Source organism: Micropterus dolomieu, linkage group LG22 (assembly GCF_021292245.1).
Source record: "Micropterus dolomieu isolate WLL.071019.BEF.003 ecotype Adirondacks linkage group LG22, ASM2129224v1, whole genome shotgun sequence".
Taxonomy (NCBI): domain Eukaryota; kingdom Metazoa; phylum Chordata; class Actinopteri; order Centrarchiformes; family Centrarchidae; genus Micropterus; species Micropterus dolomieu.
The window spans coordinates 22,715,065-22,734,506 of record NC_060171.1 but is presented as its reverse complement, the minus strand read 5'-3'; the positions used below and the strand labels follow the sequence as shown (position 1 = coordinate 22,734,506).

General features: G+C 39.6%; 1 protein-coding gene across 1 annotated transcript in view; it reads right to left on the bottom strand.

Moving 5' to 3' along the window:
- Positions 1-4,301: 4,301 nt before the first annotated feature.
- The window catches only part of pdhx (pyruvate dehydrogenase complex component X), a 53,799-nt gene continuing 38,658 nt past the window's right edge, over positions 4,302-19,442 (bottom strand). Inside the window, exons 6-11 of the mRNA XM_046038291.1 lie at positions 17,856-18,021; positions 16,856-17,003; positions 12,956-13,014; positions 11,126-11,284; positions 6,124-6,188; positions 4,302-5,254 (exon numbers count right to left, since the gene is read on the bottom strand). Of these exons, the coding sequence (XP_045894247.1) occupies positions 4,999-5,254; positions 6,124-6,188; positions 11,126-11,284; positions 12,956-13,014; positions 16,856-17,003; positions 17,856-18,021 (853 nt within the window). The 3' untranslated portion in view covers positions 4,302-4,998. The remainder of the gene's footprint in view (positions 5,255-6,123; positions 6,189-11,125; positions 11,285-12,955; positions 13,015-16,855; positions 17,004-17,855; positions 18,022-19,442) is intronic.

Below are 19,442 nucleotides of genomic sequence, written 5' to 3'. Positions count from 1 at the left end.
ATGATTAATATGTTTTTTTTGTGATATGAAGACTAATGTGTAAATATGTATAAATTGTGTATAAAAAGTGACTTAGAGTCCAATCTAATAATGTACAACTGAAATCTGGACAGATAAGATAATGAAAAATAGTGTAAGAGATAGAAAGAGAAACAGAGAGACTGAAGAAAAATGATTATCCAGTTCTTTTGCCTCTCATGTCTAATCCACTCCTTAATGATTAATTGCGTCAATGTGTAACATGTGCTGGGACTGCTAAATTTCTTTTCAAACAGCTGACCATACACACTGTCCCATGTAGGCAAGACTGAATAAAAAAAAAAAGAGTACCATGGGCAACTCTCGAGCACAACGGGATACACAAAATTCTCAATCACCTTCTGTCTAGTAAAGTAAAATTGTTCACCTTAGTTGAACTCATCATGTTTTACTAGCTTGTATCAACATGAATGTGGGTCGTATTTCTTGTTCAAGTGCGAAGTGGCTTGTTAAGAAAAATAACCGTTAAACTTTAACCAAGGCTCCAGGGTTATTATCTGGCTATCACTGCCGTATGACGTTACACAGCAGCGCAAAAAAGAAAAACACCGGGGGTGAACAGCTGTGGGTATGACTGAACCCTAAATTAAACATCAGACAGCTGAGTCAGCCAATACGCATCTAGCAAAGACATTTTTTTCCCCATGATGGTTACTCAGTGAGGACACACACACACTCTCATCAGACTTCCTTGTGGTTGGAAATCCTTGTGGTAATAGCTGACTAATGGCACCTCCTCTGCATTCCTCATGGACAACGTGTCTTTCCCTCCAACCAGCGCAGTCACTGGAATGGTCTAGAGGAGATTTCAAGATGTCCATATACGTACAGAGCAGCGAGATGATATCCACAAATCACTGTCTAAACATCTGGTGAATATGAGTGTTTGAGAACTAGAGGGTGTACAGCTACTGGTGCAAATAAAAATAGCATTATGTTCCCACACATTTTAACCCGATCCACCTATGGAAGGACTTGTGATATCTTGGGATTTATTAGACAGGCGTTTTGTCTTTATCTGACAGTTCAACTTCTTGTACATACCTCTTGTTAACTGAAACTTTGAGAGGCAATCAGTAATCAAGTTCAATTCAAAGGGTCTTTATTGGCACAGGCCACAGACATTTTGTTGCCAAACCACATGAGAACTGCAAACAAACCAAAAAAGAAAAGGTACAATGTAATCTATGTTTCTGCCTGTGCTGGAGGTCTCTGAGGTTGCCCGGAGTGTGTCTTGTTGTGTATCTTTGGCCAGTAGATGAGCTCTGCCTCACCCTGCAGTGTCTCAGGCTGAATGAGCCATCCTGGCGTCATGGGAGCATGACTGGAGTGCTTCAAAAGGCCAGGCTTTGTGCAATGACAACAAAGCAAGGGCCTCGCTTGTGTTTGGGTGCTGGGACAGCAAAGCGGGCGTGTTTGGACAGTGAGTGCCACAGTGTACTGTATAGCCACGGAATGTCCTGTGTCATGTCCCAATCTGGGTCGCACTCTCAGTCAGCATGGCGATGGTACCACAGTAATCTCACAGGTGTAATGTTTGCAGATGGGGCTCTGTTTCTGGTTATTTACATGTGCTTACTTTCAGAACTCTCAAACAGGATGCCTTAAGTTGAGCGCTGATGGGAGCGCTTCTAAGAAATTACATAAATGTTTTGATGTATTATGACACGGACAGAACAAGGAAGTGAAATAATGAGGTGGTCATTTTACGGGAGGCGTTTCAAGCAACATCTGCATTCCAGTTAAAAAGATGATTGAATAGAGAAGTGCTGGTAGTAAGGGAAAACGGGGAGACCAGAGGAAATCCTGTCAACAATGGCTGAACAAACTTATGCGTGAGATAATGAGGATGAGAGCAAGCCTCTCACCAACCCTGGTGATCACTCACAAAGCCTGTTCACACAGGGAAATGTGTGTCTTTGTGTCTGTGTGAGAACAGAGAAAGAGACAGGGGGGACTCCAGAAACGCAAAACAGACTGAAATGGTTCATTGTTGGATGATACAACCATCAAGTTACATTTACAAGTGGGCTAATTATTCATCATCAGTCACTGGTCCCCATTTTATCCTCAAAAACCCTACACTCCTTGACAAGACAGAGAGATCCATTAAAAATCCATTTGATTTCATTTGAAAGCCTTAAGACTGTTAATATGCAAATGGTTCCAAGCTTTGATACAGCCCAGGGAGGAGCTGGATGGAGGCTTAGGAAAAGGGTGGGATGCAGACGGGGGGCACTGCACCATACACACCCGACACGGTGTCAATAAAGAGGTGCTTCCAGCCCCTCACAGGATGTGTAGTCGAAAGCCCTCACATATGAAATTCAGTAATTTGCCCCACTTCTGCTATTTGGACCAACACATACATCAAATGTATCTGAAGGACATCCAAATATCAGCAGAAGTACACACTCGCCCCCTTTGGTCTCCATAGCAACTGCCTCCATCACTCTGCACCACGCTGTGTCCATGAGTCTGACCTACACGTCGGCTCAAGCCCCCGCACTATCTTCAAGACCCCGCGCACAGTTCATCAAAACCTCTGTGGGAACAAATCTGATTCCTTCTGTCTGGCGGCTCTCTTATCCAGCTGTTACACATAACAAGATTGCTGGGCAGAGATTGGCGGGCAGCAGTCAGAGGAGTAAATGTCACACTGTGACAGCAAAGCCAAGGAAATGTCAGAATCTGTGTTGCTGCATTTGCAGAGCTGATATTTTGGAAGGGCATTGTTCAACCGCTCTGCTTGGTAGTTCCAGCAGTTGTCAGGCTGACAGCAAAATGTGATGTAGCAGGAAAGTAACCAACGGCATATATAAAAAAAAGACACTACATCAACAGCAAAAATAATCTACTTCATTATAAATATTAAGCCTAAAGGATATTGCATACCAATGACACAAGGAGGCTTTGTCCCAGCACAAACGTCTCATTAGGCTAAAAGGTATGGTAGTTCAAAAACATGAGACAACTAAACACTCTAAGAAGATTTATACGTGGTTATCACTAGCTTTGAGCATTTTAACAGTTTTCCTGTTTGTTGCTGCAGCACCAGATATGGCATCTCATTTATGGGTGCTAAAAATAACAAAGATACATAGAAATAGTTTCACTTCCTGCCATTTTGCTGTGTGTTTTTAATGTGCTTTGATGGCAGCTTACACATCGGTGTTGCCTTCTTAAGCAGTTGGGTCTCTTACTGCATTTGATTTGATCTCAGGCTGATCCGTGAAGCCACTGTATCTTTTCCAAGCAGCTGGTGAAGCTGTGCACACAGGGAAATGCTGGCACAATTTATCAGTTGGAGTTTGAACACCGCTCACCAAGCAGTAACACATTTATATTCAATAATGAGGAGATAACAGAAAGAATGGGATGACTCTGGTTGACGCTGAGAGGAGATAATGTCAGATGATGGAATATGGCTCTCCGAAGTGCTGTAATAATCCAAGTATAACTTTCTGAACTGAATGAAAAGTAAATACAGGTCTCCCTCCTCAATGCAGAATGCACACATCTCTACCTGATAGCACAGCAACCACAGAACAAAATGTCTTCGCTCCACTCTCATTGGAAAGGGGTTGTTAAGTACGTGAAGTAAAAGCAGAACAGAAAAGGGCATTAATTGGAGTTACTATCACAGTGATTTTCACTACAGCCATGGCCGTAATAGCATGAAATATTGATGCAGTTTTTGTACCTCTATTCCACTGCTAGCTGCATAATCCACAAATCACCTTAGGTCATTTATATTCTGAATTAAAAATGTATTAAATCCATATCAGGTAATGTAGCACATAAAGAAGAGCTGTTAATTCAGAAAATGTCTTAAAACAGGATCCCTGCCTTGTCAAACTGCATTAACTGCACCCACTGTCTGTGGTGTGTAAAATGGAAACATAAGGGTCACAGATCACTTCTTCCTTAATCTTTAAAAAACAAACAACCCCCCCCCCCCCCAAATCCCGCTTATGCATATCTAGGATAAGCTCTGCCTGACTGGTGCTGAAACATATGTAAACAGCTGGTCTGCCCATGCTTACAGCAAAGATAAGCATCTGCCTGCAGTAGCTGACCTGTATGCTCAGCCCAGCAAAATGACCTAATTGGTTTCTATGAATGTTATGTAATCTCTTTAGATTCTAATTAAATAGCAACAGACACACCCACACACACACCTACACATCTGTGGTTTCCCAGGTAGCTGTGCAACATCATGAAGGTGGGGAGAAACATGTTTTAATGAGGCGCACAGACACTTCAAGGTTGAACAATGTGTTTTATTGGCATCTAAGGAAAACAAAATTTTGTATACACATGGACTTGCAAAATAAGTTGTCAGGGATGTAACATTGTCTGTTATAATAAGTTAAAACATATTACCATGAACAATTAATTAAGTTCTTGAATTCTTTGAATTACATTACAGGAAACAGGAAATTCATGTTGGTTTTTACCCTTATTGGAAAATGCATCGCCACTGATGTTCAGTAATAAATATCTTTTCACAGTAGCATTTGCACATGTTAATAGTGAGAAGAGTGGATGCATTAGAACTGAAAAATAAAAATTTAACTGGAATAACCACATTATTAATATATATATACCCACACTGGTGTGATAGAACAACCACCCCATTACAGTATGTGGGATGCACCCTGCAATGCAACTTCTGTCTTAGTAATATTTGGCACCACTGCTAGAATCCTCTAACACTCAGCAGTAGCCCAATTTAACACCTCCATCGCAAAGCCTGGTGATTATCTGTCAGAAGTAAGTCAAAAACAAACGTTTATACCATGTACAAGCCTACTTCGTAAACCTTAATCCAAGCTTGAATAGAAATCAACATTTTAAGTGATCTCTGCTTGTGTGAGAATTGGACAGGCTTTGCCATGCAGGCGTTTTTTGCTTTGTCTTTCAAATCACTGTCATACAGCTATCTTAATTTGTTTTTCAGGCTAGTGCCATCCGTTGCGGCTGTTCTAGGTTGGCGCGGAATTTATCTAGAAACCGTGAGGCTAATGCGTCATCCACCAGTCGTCCGTCACTGGACAGTGTAACTGTCATCAGCTGCTGGGTGCGCAGGGTCTGGTCCTCGTTGCACAGACGCAGCTCGGCCCTGGAGGTCCCGATGGCGAGGATACATGCCTGAGGAGGGTTGATCACGGCGCTGAAGCCACTGATACCGAACATCCCCAGGTTAGATATACTGCCACCGAGAGAAATTGGAGCAGGGAGGGAGGAAGGGACGGGAAGAGAGAGGAGACAGAACACATATCACATCATCAGTCAGCAGGGGAGAAAATGCATAAAAATTAACAAAGCGGACATAATGGTGGTTCTCAAACCAGCTCCTTGATGCAAAAAAGAACATTACCTCTTTGAGTGAGGGAATTAATAATGAGATGGTGAATTAGGTATAGAAATGTAATTGGCTGTGAACATCTTATTTTACAAAATAGAACACTGATCAGTAAAGATTAATGCAGCAGCACCAGCCTCCAAATCGTTCCATAAATGTTGCGTATGGTGAGCAAGACTGACCCGATGGCAGTTTGCTGTTTGCCTTAATGAATTGTAGCTCAGGGGGATGGAAAAACGAATAGAGTAAGGCGTACACATATATCCTCAGGAGGACAAAGAGGGTTGCATCTCCGTAGGAATTCATCACTCCTGCCTGACACAGAAACCCCATTTATGTCCAAATGACACCATTAATTCTAATGAGTTGAAAAGCCTCCCTTCCACTTTTCTGCATTTGACGGCACAGTAACTAATGGTACTTGTCGCCCAAGACCACATTCAGATCATGCCTGCATGATATGTAGAATATGCATAATATATCGACTATCTGTGAAACCGGATTTAGGTCATAGTAGCGGAAATTTATGAAGGATATCTTTTCACTGAGTAAAAAAGGAAATTGTGAGATAGAATTATGTTAAAAATAAATCAGTTTATTGAATTGAAAAAAAGATAAATATTGAAGAGGAAAGATGGGAAAATAACTTTTTATAACGCCATGACTTTCTATACGCCTCTTCTTTAACCAAGAGATGATGTGTGTCTTAGGCTTACCTGAATGAGCCTCCCTGGTACTCCTCAGGCAGGAGTTTCCCATCTCGAGCCTTCTGGGCCAAAGCCTATGGAAACATAACACATCACTCAAACTCTTAAGCTATGTGACGTATTTTTACAAAGCCATTCATTACAAATGCATGTAACATACGTCAATATGAATAGGCACAAGCACACACAGTATTGACTAAATGCTGTTCAATACAACAAAATACACAACCTCATAAGGAAGGAGCTGTCTTTTTTAATTTGCTTTACAATAATTCATTATACCAACAAAGAGTTTACAGCCATGCTAGCAGCTCTTAGGCACATCTGTGCCTTGAGCTAAATGCTAATGTCAGCATGCTAACATCCTCAAAATGACAAAGCATACATGCTGAGGTTAACCAGATTTAATGTTTAATGTTTACTAGGAACACTATTTTAGTTTTGTGCGTTAGCATGTTAACGTTAACGTCTAATTAGCACTAACGGCATTCGTTTTGCAAATATTTGTTCGCAAGTCATACTGTAGTAGTACTGGACAAAATGAAACTTTGACCTGATGATGGTAGTAGATGTCAGTGGATCACCAAAGTGACTACAATTCATCCTGAGGAGGACATGAATGTCTGTCCCAAAGTTCAATCCATCCAATAGTTGTTGAGTCATTTCACTCAAAACTACAAACGTCAACCTCTTGGTGGCGCTAGAGGAAATTGTCAGGGGATCACCAAAGTCAGTGGGATTCATCCTCTTGGAAACATGAAAAACAAAAACTTTGACCTGCTGGTGGTGCTACAGGGAAAGTTATTACAATCCATCCTCAGGGGACCATGAATATCTGCACAATATTTCATGGCAATCGATCCAATAGCTGTTGCGATATTTTTAATCTCGGCAAAAGTGGTGGGCCAACCGTGCAACAGATCATCTGACAAAGCCATACCTAGGCTAGAGTCATCTTAAAAGCCAAAACCAACCCGGTCTATCCTAACTAGTCAACTAGCCACGACAGACCTCTATTTTAGACAAACTTCTTTTCCAGAGCGATTCTCCTATAGTGTAAAAAAGCCTTTCAATCAAAGTTGTCAACCATTCAGAGATTTTGGTGAAAAGCAAAAAGGGGTCAGTTTTTTTTAATATCATGTTCAAGAAAATTATTAAATGTCCCATAGCAAGCACTGAGATAAATTGAAACTATCAGACTGTGCATTGCTAAAATGAAGAGAGGGATTTGACAACACCCAGAAGGCAAGATGAGACATCTGGCGTGGAAAACTAAAACATTACTGCAGCCAGGTTCTGTGAATTCATGTTCTATCAGAGCATGAATGAGAGCAAAAAAACACAATGTATCTGTCAATAAAGAGCAAAGTACGTTGACAGTATTGCCTCTGGTGTATGGATATGTGCATCCATTAGACCTTCACTAAGAAACATTCCTGTGCTTCTCTAAACATACATAGTTGTACCACAGAACAAGAATAAGCTTTTTAATCTGTATAGGCCACTTTGTATTACAGTCCATGCTGAAGTAATGAGTAGGCTACTGTTGAAAAGCTATTGTTAAATTGATCTTTTTCAATGTTATTTCTCTCAGTTGGGTTGAGACAACTGGATGGCCACCCCGTCTTTATTCAGCATGAACTTTATTCAAATGGAAATGCATTTAAAGGTTAATGCAGGGACACAACCAACACAGAAAGTCGAGTATGACTCAGACGATCATGAGAAACGGGGGGGTATGGTGGGCACATTTGAGATAAGAGCTCAAAGTAACAAAAATGATGTTCCACTCCATCACATCAATCTCCAGCAGCAACCTCTCTCTGAGTCATTCAATCCACATGTTGATTTTAATTTGAGACCAATAAGGGCTTACAAATGTAGATTTAACTCAAGGCAGCAGCATAATGAAACTCAGGCAGTGGGTGGCAAAGCACATGTTGAAGGCTTGAGTGGCTGGAAAGTCCAGTGTTTGTGCCCAGGCTTTCCAGTGTATTGGTGATGTAATGTTTTCATGCAGTGATTTAATCGTTAAGTACCATCAGATGTTATAACTTATGACTTCAAGTTATATATTAATAATAAAGACAACAACAATGCAGCATCAATTTGAAGAATAAGCAATGCATGTTAAATAACTGCAATCCTGTATGACAACACAATATAGTTTAAAAAATACTAAATCTAAAAAATACTAAAAATCGAACACCATCCAAATGCAAAATACAGAACACTCACAATAATACCAAATCCAAACACTGAACATCAGCATTGAAAAACCCTTTTATCACCCTGTTCACATCTATGGTGATATATACTAAACAGATACTGTAACAAAAGGTTAACCATAGGCAAGAGAGAGGAAAACAGAATTAAAAGAGAAACAGTAAAGAGAGATTAAATCAAACAATATCTTGCATTAATACAATATGTTATAAAATATCATGTACTGTATCATTTAACACTATAACTGCTCACACTCTGTTCCATGCTGTAAGCATTGCTTTGAGATGTTTTAATTTGTGTTTTATGTGTGATGGATTGGGTTAAATGTGTGTGTATATAAAACATAGAACATAAAAGTTGTATGCCAAGAATGCTGTATTAGGGATGAAACGGTATGAAAATTTCATATCACGATTATTGTGACCAAAATAATCAGGGTTATCAGTATTATCACGGTATTAAAATGTATAAAATGTGCCAAAAAATATTAAAATGTACTGATACACACACTGAAACAATTTCAACAAGTTTTATATTGAAAACTACAAATACAATTGCCATTTTGTTTGCATAAAACAGCAAATTCCTTTTGTAAACAAATGAAAATAATCAAGATCTATCAAGATTTTATATTTTATTTTATATAGGTAATACAATGACCCCATGCACAATTATATGAAAACAAATAAGTCTTTAGAAGACAGTGATAGTAACTGCAATGAGCCCAAAAACTGACATAAATACAGGAGTCTGTAGCGTTTCTAGATATGCTGGTTGGTTGACTGAACTGTGTAACGCGTTATCATGTGCAGTGGACGAATAGACTCTGCCGACACACACAGCAACAGAACAACGTGTAGCGTTTTTACAAGAGCAGCAACACTGAGAGCTTCAGTTTACACGCTGTTAGCAAGTCAGAGAGACAAACCAAAGCTAAAAGTTAACTCACCCTGTGTTCACTAGAAGGTTATTTCCCTCAGCACTCTCATAAAAACTAAAATACGACCGGACTTCAGAGTGACTGAAAAATCTCTGCAGCGTTGTCTTCCACTGTGTTGTCATTGACCCAAACAAACCCACGTTGCATTCTGCGCATGCGCGCCTGCTTCTGGGAGACGCTGGACAGTGTTTGCTGTGAGATTATAACAGCGCGGTTAACCATACCCGGTTATCATGGTAATTAAAATGTGTACGGTAATAATAACCGTCGGGAATTTTACCATGGTTTACCATTAAACCGTTAATCGTTTCATCCCTACTATGTATAAACAATACATAGGCTATATGAGGGAAAAAAACTTGTTCTATAATGTCAGTCCTTTGCACACAAAAATAATTCATTAAAACAAATAAAATGCACCCAAAAGGGGTTGATAAAAAAGTTGAATTGGATTGAAAAACTTAATGAAACACGACTAATGTATACCAAGCACATATTGAGGCAACACTGCAATCATTTCTATCAGCACTAAATTACTATTACTAATCACAAATACTATTTGAATTTCCAATATGGTGGATCAATAAAGGAACATCTTAAATCAACATATTCACAGCTAGTCTTGCTAAAAATCCCAGTATAGCATTAGTGCACAAAGATGTCTGCCCGGATGAACAGACATCCCGTCACGAACTGAAGCAATCACAGCTATTGCAAAATCTGTTTGCATGGATTTACGCAATTACAGCATAGCTCTAAATGCTGGAATCTGAGCAGAAGCATGTCTAAACCTAATCACACACCCATTTACTCCCTCTCTAAACAACTCTCACTGACAGTCACAGACATACAGTGTGTACTCCCTAAAAAAAAATTTAAAAAACACACATATTCTCACTTCTGCCAAGATGAAATTGCACTACTACAAATGCTACTATACTGATATTACCTCAGCCACTGTCACGGCAACTACTGTTACAGCTGCTACTGCTACCATCACTGCTAATCTTTACTGCTGCTAACACTGTGTCATTAGGTTAAAAAGCAGTCTTCCAACACTGTTGACAACTCTTTTATGGAGACAGCCATTAGTCTTCCATGTTTGTTGCTGCTAGCTGTTGAATCAGACATCACATCTTCACTGAGAGATAAGAGGCATAAATAAGGGCCTTGAACATTTCAAAACATTAAACCAGGTCACTGCTGGTGAGAAACATTACATACATTACCCTTGTTGAGGAACTCATCTATTTGATCTGTGTGTTTGCACCTTTAATGAGAAAGTGTGTATGTGTGAGAGCATATTTATGTGTCTGTGAATAAATGCATGTCCCCAGCTGCAGACTGTGCGCAGGAGAAAGAGCTACCCATTGCTGCTTTGCACTCCCATCTGTGGCCAGTAACAGCTGAGACCTGCAACATAACAACCCCAAAATCTAACTATAATCAGTTATCTACAGCAGTGGTTCTCAAAGTGGGGTCCTGGGACCCCCAGGGGTCGTTGAAGTGGTTCCAGGGGGTCCCCAGCAAAAAGGGGAATGGTTTATGTTTTCTATAACTCCACCTCTAAGAAACATAATGACAGAATGAATGACTTTTTTGGTCAAAGGTTTCATATACTTTCTGTAATAAAAAATCTGTCCAGTTGATCTGAAACTGCTATTTCTAATCTACATTTTGTGATTGACAAGAGGAAAAAAAAAAAAAAGATGGGCTGTAGTCAAGTCTCAACTCCCTTATCTATTCTCCCACATATAAATCAACAGCAAAGCTCTATATCGTCACCTGAACTGATACACTGAACGCCCCCTTGTCTTTGATACCTCTTACCCCTGTGATCTTTACCTTAGCATTAGCCGAGATCTCCTGGACTCCTTTGTTTGCCGCATCCCTGATGATTGGGGTAATGAGGCCTTTGTCAGTCGCTACTGCGATTGATATGTGAATTGAATCTAGTGCACGGGGTCCATCGCCAGACCAGGTCACATTCACTTCTGGCATCTCCTAGGATAAAAAAAAATAAAAAATAATAAATCAGATGTCAGCCCAGTTCCTCAGATATAAACAGGTGGAAATATCTGGACAAAGAGAAATATAAAGCCTTCCTGCTTTGGTTATGTGTTGTTTCCATGCAGTACATGAGTGTGAGAAAGCTAATTAAAGTCAAAAATATAATTTTCTATAATGTGACGTATAGCATGCACAGAAATCCATTATAACAGTCAGAACAGCATTATTCTTTAGTAAATGTAGGAAAATCGTTATTCGAATTGGTGGTGAATGTATAGAGGGTATGCGCATGATGTCACAGAATGCAGTTATGCTCACTGAGAGCTGGACCACTGGTTCTTTGGTAAGCAGTTAGGATCACTGTTGAGTCCAACTTCCTTTAATTTGAGCAAATAATCACTTGTTTTACTCCCGGTTTGCTAAACACAGCCCCTCTATACATTTGCTATAAGGCAAGCAAATTTAAAAAAAGATTTACTTTATCTATAAAAACATTGTAGATGTCTATATTATTTCTATTCTAATCTAATCGTAGTAATTTTAATGAACTTGAAGTTTCGACCTTTTTTTCCCCCACAACATTTATGTTGGATTCTTGGGGTATTAACAAAGACTGCCTACAAAAGCACACCAGTTTGTTAAAAATGTGGAATGAAAGTGACCTCAGAAGCCACTTCCTGATGTACTATGTCATGTTAGTATTACACAAGAGAATTGCAGTTTAGTACAGAAGCCAATCCAAAGAGGTATTTTTACCATGTGAGACATTGTACGAACAGTAAAACACAGTGTCTGCCGTATGAGAGAGCTATGTGGTGCTTTGGCCTTTTACACTCACATTAATTGGGAAATGTACAATTTTTTGTTCCACATTCCTCACATTTACTGTAACGCATGCATCAAACAGCCAGGTTTCTCAGCTGCTGCTTGAGCTCCATTTAGCAGCGTTTCATACATACAGTTTGCATAGTGCCATTTTGAGCTCCTGTGACGTCTGGCACATGTGTGTGAAGTGAAGATCCAATATTCCATGGTAAGTGATAAAGATAAGTAGATAAGCATTGCTGTCCGTATCAGATGCTGCTGAGACATTCCTGACTGGAACTAGATTATCCATTTCCCTCCACACATTCCTCAAATCCTAATCAATAAGTGTCTTTCTTTACAGCATTTATTTTGAAAACAATAATTTCAACGCTGTAGACATGCATTTCTGAGATTTCTGTGTCTCTGTGTTTTCTACAACTGTTTAGGGAGGTGGATGGTTTAAAAGTGTCCTCAGAATATCCATCAACTGACAGAAAAGAGAACAAAACAGCCCAGAGTCTACGTTTAGTCTCGTCTTACAATTGCAAAGCTTTTGCTACCAACTGATTCATCGTCTGAATAAGTTATCAAGTGGGACAACAGAGAAACTCTCCTGCAGAGGTAATAAAGATCAAATGATATTGCCTTGGAAACCATATACAGATTGCTGTGTGTTCACGGGCTTTGTTAAGCAATGAAAGACATTAAAACCAATACCCAATACTTCTTGTGGGCATGTGAGTTGAATAACCATGTGTATTATAAACATACACATAGCTAGTGGATGAATGAACAAAGATAAATGAACAAGTTACATTAACAAATTGCACCAAAGAAGTGATTCTGAACAATACTTACTTTAAGTGTAACAGCAGCTGCCTTGATAATGAAATCATTAACAGACACCTTGATTTGTTCTGAAAGGATAAAGAAGAAACAGTCTGTGAGCTAAAATCATGCTCTAATAACAATCTGTATTAGTATTTTCAGCTTATTTTAGCTTATTACCACGGTTACAGCTGAAAGATGGCTGGAAGAGAGGGCTGACAACAAATGGACATATGAGCATTTATTCTGTACAAGGCATGTGAGTGTTACTGCACATTCCCATCAGAGGGAAGAAAAATCTCCTATATAACCTACATCTTGTTGAGCTAGACTCCAGCTGATCCATTTGACTCCCTAGCATTTACTCCACCCCCCTCCTTGTGTGACACCAGTGGGCGAAGCGGGCCTGGCATCGCTGCCAACTTTTACTAGTGTCCATTAGTGCAGTACCAGACAGTTATGAATGCTGTGAGCGGGATGATTAACGAGCTAACCGTGAAATCGTGCTGCTCCTGAACAATGACGGTCCGCAAAAACAACCGGAGAGAGAGAATCCCTCCATATACACACACCACCTCGCTAATAGGTCTGGAATGGGCATCCCATTTCCTCCATCATAGAGACAGGACTCAGAGAGATTTACTGTTTGTTTGACAGCTAGGCAAATTTAAGCTAAATAAAGCCAATTATGTGATAGTGTGTTGAACTAAATGTTTAAAAATAGCAAATTGACAAAGCACTCTTGCTATATCAACACGAAAAATGGCCTAAAGTAAGCAAATGTTACATTTTAGGAATCCATGGAGAGCAGCCGTTAGAATAAACATTTTCTTGGCTCAATGTAGCAAAATGACTGCTGTGACACATGAACAAACTTCCCCTTTCTCCAGTTGTGGTGTAAGCCTCCCTTCCCCTTAAACACACACATCCTGATGGGTGTTGCACAAGAAACTGCGGTTAGCTCAATAACAGTTGCTAAGGATGACTGTGAGGCTGGGAAAGTAACAGAGCAGCTTGCAAAAACATCAGGTAGACACTGATAAGTCCTGTTAACATTTTATTTATTATTCAAGCTCCACCAGGCTCAATACATCCATGCAGTACCTACCTTACTGGTATTGTATGGATGGACTGAGCTCTTTTCCTCTAACTTACATTGCCCTCACATATATCCTTTTCTCTTTCTCTTATAATACTTTTGTTCATCTGAATACTGTCATTTATCACAAATGGTGCACCGCAGAGTCAAACACAAGAAGAATCCATTTGAAACACTTTGAACCAGAGAGAAATGATTACTCTGGTACAGTACTTTACTGTCCTATAAGCACAAGAGAACAACTATATGAATGAAACCTTTCTACCAAATTATCACTGAACTGATACAATTTGCTTTCTGAACTGGAGTGAGAAATTAGTAGCTAGCAGAGGCAGCCACCCCATTTCTTAATTCTGAGATGTTTTGTGGTATGTGTATTGAGGTGGCATGGCTCTGAGCCAACTAAACATTAAAGAAACTGTTTCATATATGTTCAGTGTGATCAAATAGTTATATAAAAAAGGACACTTGGAAAAGGGGGTCCTACAGCCTCCGTGCAAAAACTCATTTGGGGGAGATACAAGACGTATGTAGCATAGGTGCATTATTGTTATCTATGCTGCTAACAACAGGAAACAGGAAATTGCAGCAAACAAGGACTAACAGAAGTAGAGAAAAGATATACAAATGAGGCCAAGAAAAATGTACTAAACAATGTTAAGATTTGGCGACCGAAGACTGATATTGGCTGAGAATAGGAACAGGCAAGTGTAAATAACTTCTGGAAACTTTGGTCGAGTTTATCAGCTGAACTAGGGGTGACCACCCAGCAAAAGACCAAATTCTGGAGTGAGTGCCAAAAGGTCTGGATGTTTGGTGTGCTCTGAGAATGAGATCTCACACAGATGGTTTAGCCTAAAATCAGTATAATCAGTTTATTTTAATAGCTTCAAGTTCAACTATAGGATAGTGTAGTATAGAAACTGTGAGCATAAACTTAAAGGACAGGACTAGCATGTCTGACCGATAGATGTGAAGATGCTGAAATCATCGCAGAGGCTGTAGGCACCCAGACGGCCAAACCTGAGGTCTTACAAATTAAATAGTATAAGATCTGATTGGAGATTGTTGTGTTGAAAGCTTAACATGCTTAATTCATTTAACATGCAGAGTGTCGAGGAAACAGAACCTCTTAACATTCCTGTAAAATTCATGCAAAATGGCTATTCAAGGCATATCCAAAGTAAATTGAATGTAGTTCTTGAACCATTTCGGGTATATGCATGGTTTTAGGCTTCAATGAAAGATAACCCTCTGGAGTGTCTAACCCAAAAGTCAGAATGATTGTAAGTGCTACTGGAATTGATTAATATAAGTTTAAACACACTAAAACTAATATATTTTTCATTTCCACCTGAAAATGCTTGCTAACAAGTGCATGCAGACAACTACAGCTGGGACTTATTAGCTGGAAAACACTGTAGGGCCACAGCATAAAGCCTTACCTAGCCCAAGTTTAAATTTCATACCAATGGTAGATCATCAACTTCCTACTTAAAGCTGGATATCGATATTTTCAGAATTTTATTGGCTACACGAAGTGCCAGTCATCGGCACAATTGCTTGTAATTGGCTTGGCCTATCCACGATCTAATAGGGGCTGGCCCTTCCTTACAGCACGGGCTCTCGTTGGCTATTGAAGGCTGTGAGATGGACATGTGAGCTCCTATTGGGTCGGATTTAGTGTTACTCGAAAGGTTAGAGTTCAGCGGCTAATTTGAATACAAGCCATCGTAGTTGTTTACCTTCAAATTGGAGTTATTACGCTTATAATGACATAGAGCCGTGTCTGCTGGCAAATATGGATTTATTGATGGAATAATAATAATACAAATAATGTTTTTACTGGATTGGATCATATGGACCTTTGACAACATAACAAGACCATTTTTGTTGGAATATCATCGATCGGTGGATTACTATGAGGCTTCATAGGTGAGTCGCGTCAATTTTGCTTGTACTGGCTGGTCTGACAGAGGCGCTGATTATACCCGCTGTGGTGATCGTATCTTGAAATACATTGGTGCGAAATGATGTGTCTTATGAGTATGAAGTAAACATAGCAGTTGCATGCACATACTGAAAGCTACCGCCAGGACCTGACGGCCAGGACCATCTCTGGAAACTCTGATCAGTCATATTTCCAACATTTAATACTTTTAAGTATTTGGTTACCTTAACAATCAGAATATTCTCTGATATTGCTTTTGAATATCGCTGCTGGCATCTGAGATCTTCACTTTTTGTAATAAACATATTCTAAACTTAAGATAAGTCTAGTCATTTTTTTTAACTGTGGGTGTTTTATCAAGATATGACCGACTTTATGTTGTGATGTGCACAGTGAAGAAAAAGCAGCTCAGATGAGGGTCTGATCTGGATGTTTCCGAGATTGCATAATGCACCATGCAGACCTCGGGAGATGTTGAGATCTGATTTAGTAATTTTTGCTGCATTCAACATGTGATCTCTCACCTACACCATGGCGGGTTATTCTTACACATTCTTACATCTATTTAATATACACATCAATTTCTCTGTATCAGAAAAAGAAATCTCCATCATCTATGTGGAATGATAGAGAAGTGTGTGTATGTTGGTTTGAACCAGACATATGTGACGACCATGACTGAGATGACATGTACCGGATCAATGCAAATTCAAGACTGTCCTCTTTGGCAAATGAGCAGTCATGTGAAACCCCTGAAATCTACATCTTCATGGAAAAGTTTCCTTCCAGATGTTGTTGCCAGACATTCACCGAAGGACATGATACTAACATGTGCATGTGCTGATTGTGTACACACACCCTCAAAAATATTTGCTTTTACCATTGGCCAAGTTTTTGCGGAGGTGCATGACGGCAGCCATGTCACAGTCAACTGAGGCATACGCGTGGGGGATGGTGGTCTTCGATTGCGTTAGTCTTTGAGCAATCACACGGCGGACATTTGAGGCCGGGATCTCTGTGAAAGTGCCCTGAGGAGGTGGGAGGGAAGGGGAGGTAAATAATTAAATGAGGAGAAAAGGGCATTTTGAAAAAGACAACAGGGGAAGACAACAGTGATAGTCAGACATATCTCAGCTGCCATCATTCACTCCAAAAATGCGTGGGGTTAGGTTACTTTGGTATTTTTCTATGTGACTAATTGGGACAACCGTTTTTGAAATTTGTCCAATATTTAGCGACCACGCTACAGTCGACAGCGTGCTGCAACGTTATCCCTGTGGGCAGTTGTGCCCCCTCTAAGTACGTCCACTAAAGCACTTGTTATTGTCACTGACAGGCTCAGATTGTGTATTATGTGTCTGACAACACATTATAGAAAAGGTTGCTCAATATTACCGAACTTGGAACAATGTAAAGATGTTATTGAAAAGCTTATCATTTTAAGTTAATGCATCGAAAATATTTGTTGCATCTATAGGTCATATTTTAAAGCATACACACTTACGAGGACTAAAATTGAATATGGTGCGAAAAAGGGCTACCACGAAGAACAGAATTCAGAAACAAAGATAAAATCTTGTCATTTGTTGCGATTCTTGTGGTAGAATACAGGACTGTAACACCAAAAATGACCAATAACCCCACTTTTTGTGCTCACAGACAAAAAAAAAAACATACAGATTTGTATTTTGTATTGTATACAATTGTTTAAATGCCAACTACAGTCTTGGGATACTCAAGATGATCACTCATCATCCCATCAGGGCTTTGACATAAGTCAAAGTGTGAAGATGGGTCGTTAAGTGTCTTTGGCTGATGACATCTTGTATTGTCTTAGTACTACCACAGACAGAGAGAGATAGTGTGAGAGGAGTGCTCACCGGTGCTCCTGGTTTCCCTGGTACAGAGAGAGGAGGTATGTTGGGTCTGCTGCCTGTGGGCGGTGGTGCAGCTGCTAGGGTGGGGAGGGGTCTCGGGGCATCCGGGGCGGCCATGGCTGGGGTTGCTTTGGGGGTAGGAGACATCTTCAACAGACTCAACGCATCTCTGTTAAGGTAAAAAAAAAAATTAATAAATAAAAAATTATATATGGAGGCATCATTTTATATTGTGATGTTAATAATAATAATAATAATAATAATAATCTTTATTTGTAGAGCACTTTTCAAAACAAGTTACAAAGTGCTTTAACAAGTGTAAAGACAATAATACCCAAAACACAATAATAAAAAAACAATACAAGATAAAAGCAAGAAAACATTGAAAAGATTAAAATACACGTTTAAGATAAATATAAAATATGTAAAATAGAAATAAAATAAAAGGGATAAAATAAAGTCAAATAAAATCGGGAAAGGCTCTTCTATAAAAGTATGTTTTAAGAAGGGTCAGGGCAGGCTGTTCTGTCCCCTTTAGTTTTCAGTCGAGACTCTGGGACAGACAACAGACCTGTGCCCGAGGATCTCAAGGTACGTGCTGGTGTGTATGGGACTAAAAGGTCAGAAATATAACAAGGTGAGAGGCCATGAAGAACTTTAAAAGTGATCAATAAAATTTTAAAGTCAATTCTAAAACATACTGGGAGCCAGTGTAATGATGCTAAAATAGGGGTAATGTGGACCTATTTCTTTGTTCTGGTTAGTTTGTTCTGAGTTCTGGACAGTCTGGAGTCAATCAGTAGATTTTTGGGTTAAACAAGTGAAAAGGCTGTTGCAATAATCCAGGCGTGATGAGATGAAGACATCCTTGGTGTCCTTCAAAGTTAACATAGATCGAATTTTTGCTATATTTCTAAGTTGATAAAAACATGATTGAACAAGCTTTGTGGTGTGCTACTCAAAATTTAAATTACTATCAAACCAAACACCAAGGTTCTTTGCAACAGGCTTAAAGTGATTTACTAGGGAACCAGCAGATGGCAGTATTTGATTTGCCATCTGCTGGGACCCAATGACCAGGATTTCTGTTTTGGCTGAGTTCAGCTGGAGGAAATGATTTGACATGCATTTTTTAACTTCACAAAGGCAGTTGTTAATAAGTGAACTCAGCATTCCAGGGTCTGTGGATCTGACGGGCAAGTATATTTGTGTGTCATCAGCATAAATATGAAAAGAAATACCATGTTTATGGATAATATGTCCAAGGGGAAGCAGATACAAGGAAAACAAAATGGGTCCTAAGACCAACCCCTGAGGCACACCATATTTAACTGGACAGAACGAAGAGACATAGTTGTTTACAGACACGCAAAACTTCCTATTTGACAGGTAGGATGAAAACCATTCTAGGGCAGTACCAGAGACCCCCACGCAGTGCCTCAGTCTGTCTAACATGATGTTGTGATCAATGGTGTCAAAAGCAGCGCTAAGGCCCAGGAGTACCAGGACTGAGCACATACCTTCATCAGCAGACATTAAAAGGTCATTGGTGACTTTAAGCAGGGCAGTCTCAGTGCTGTGGTACTTCCT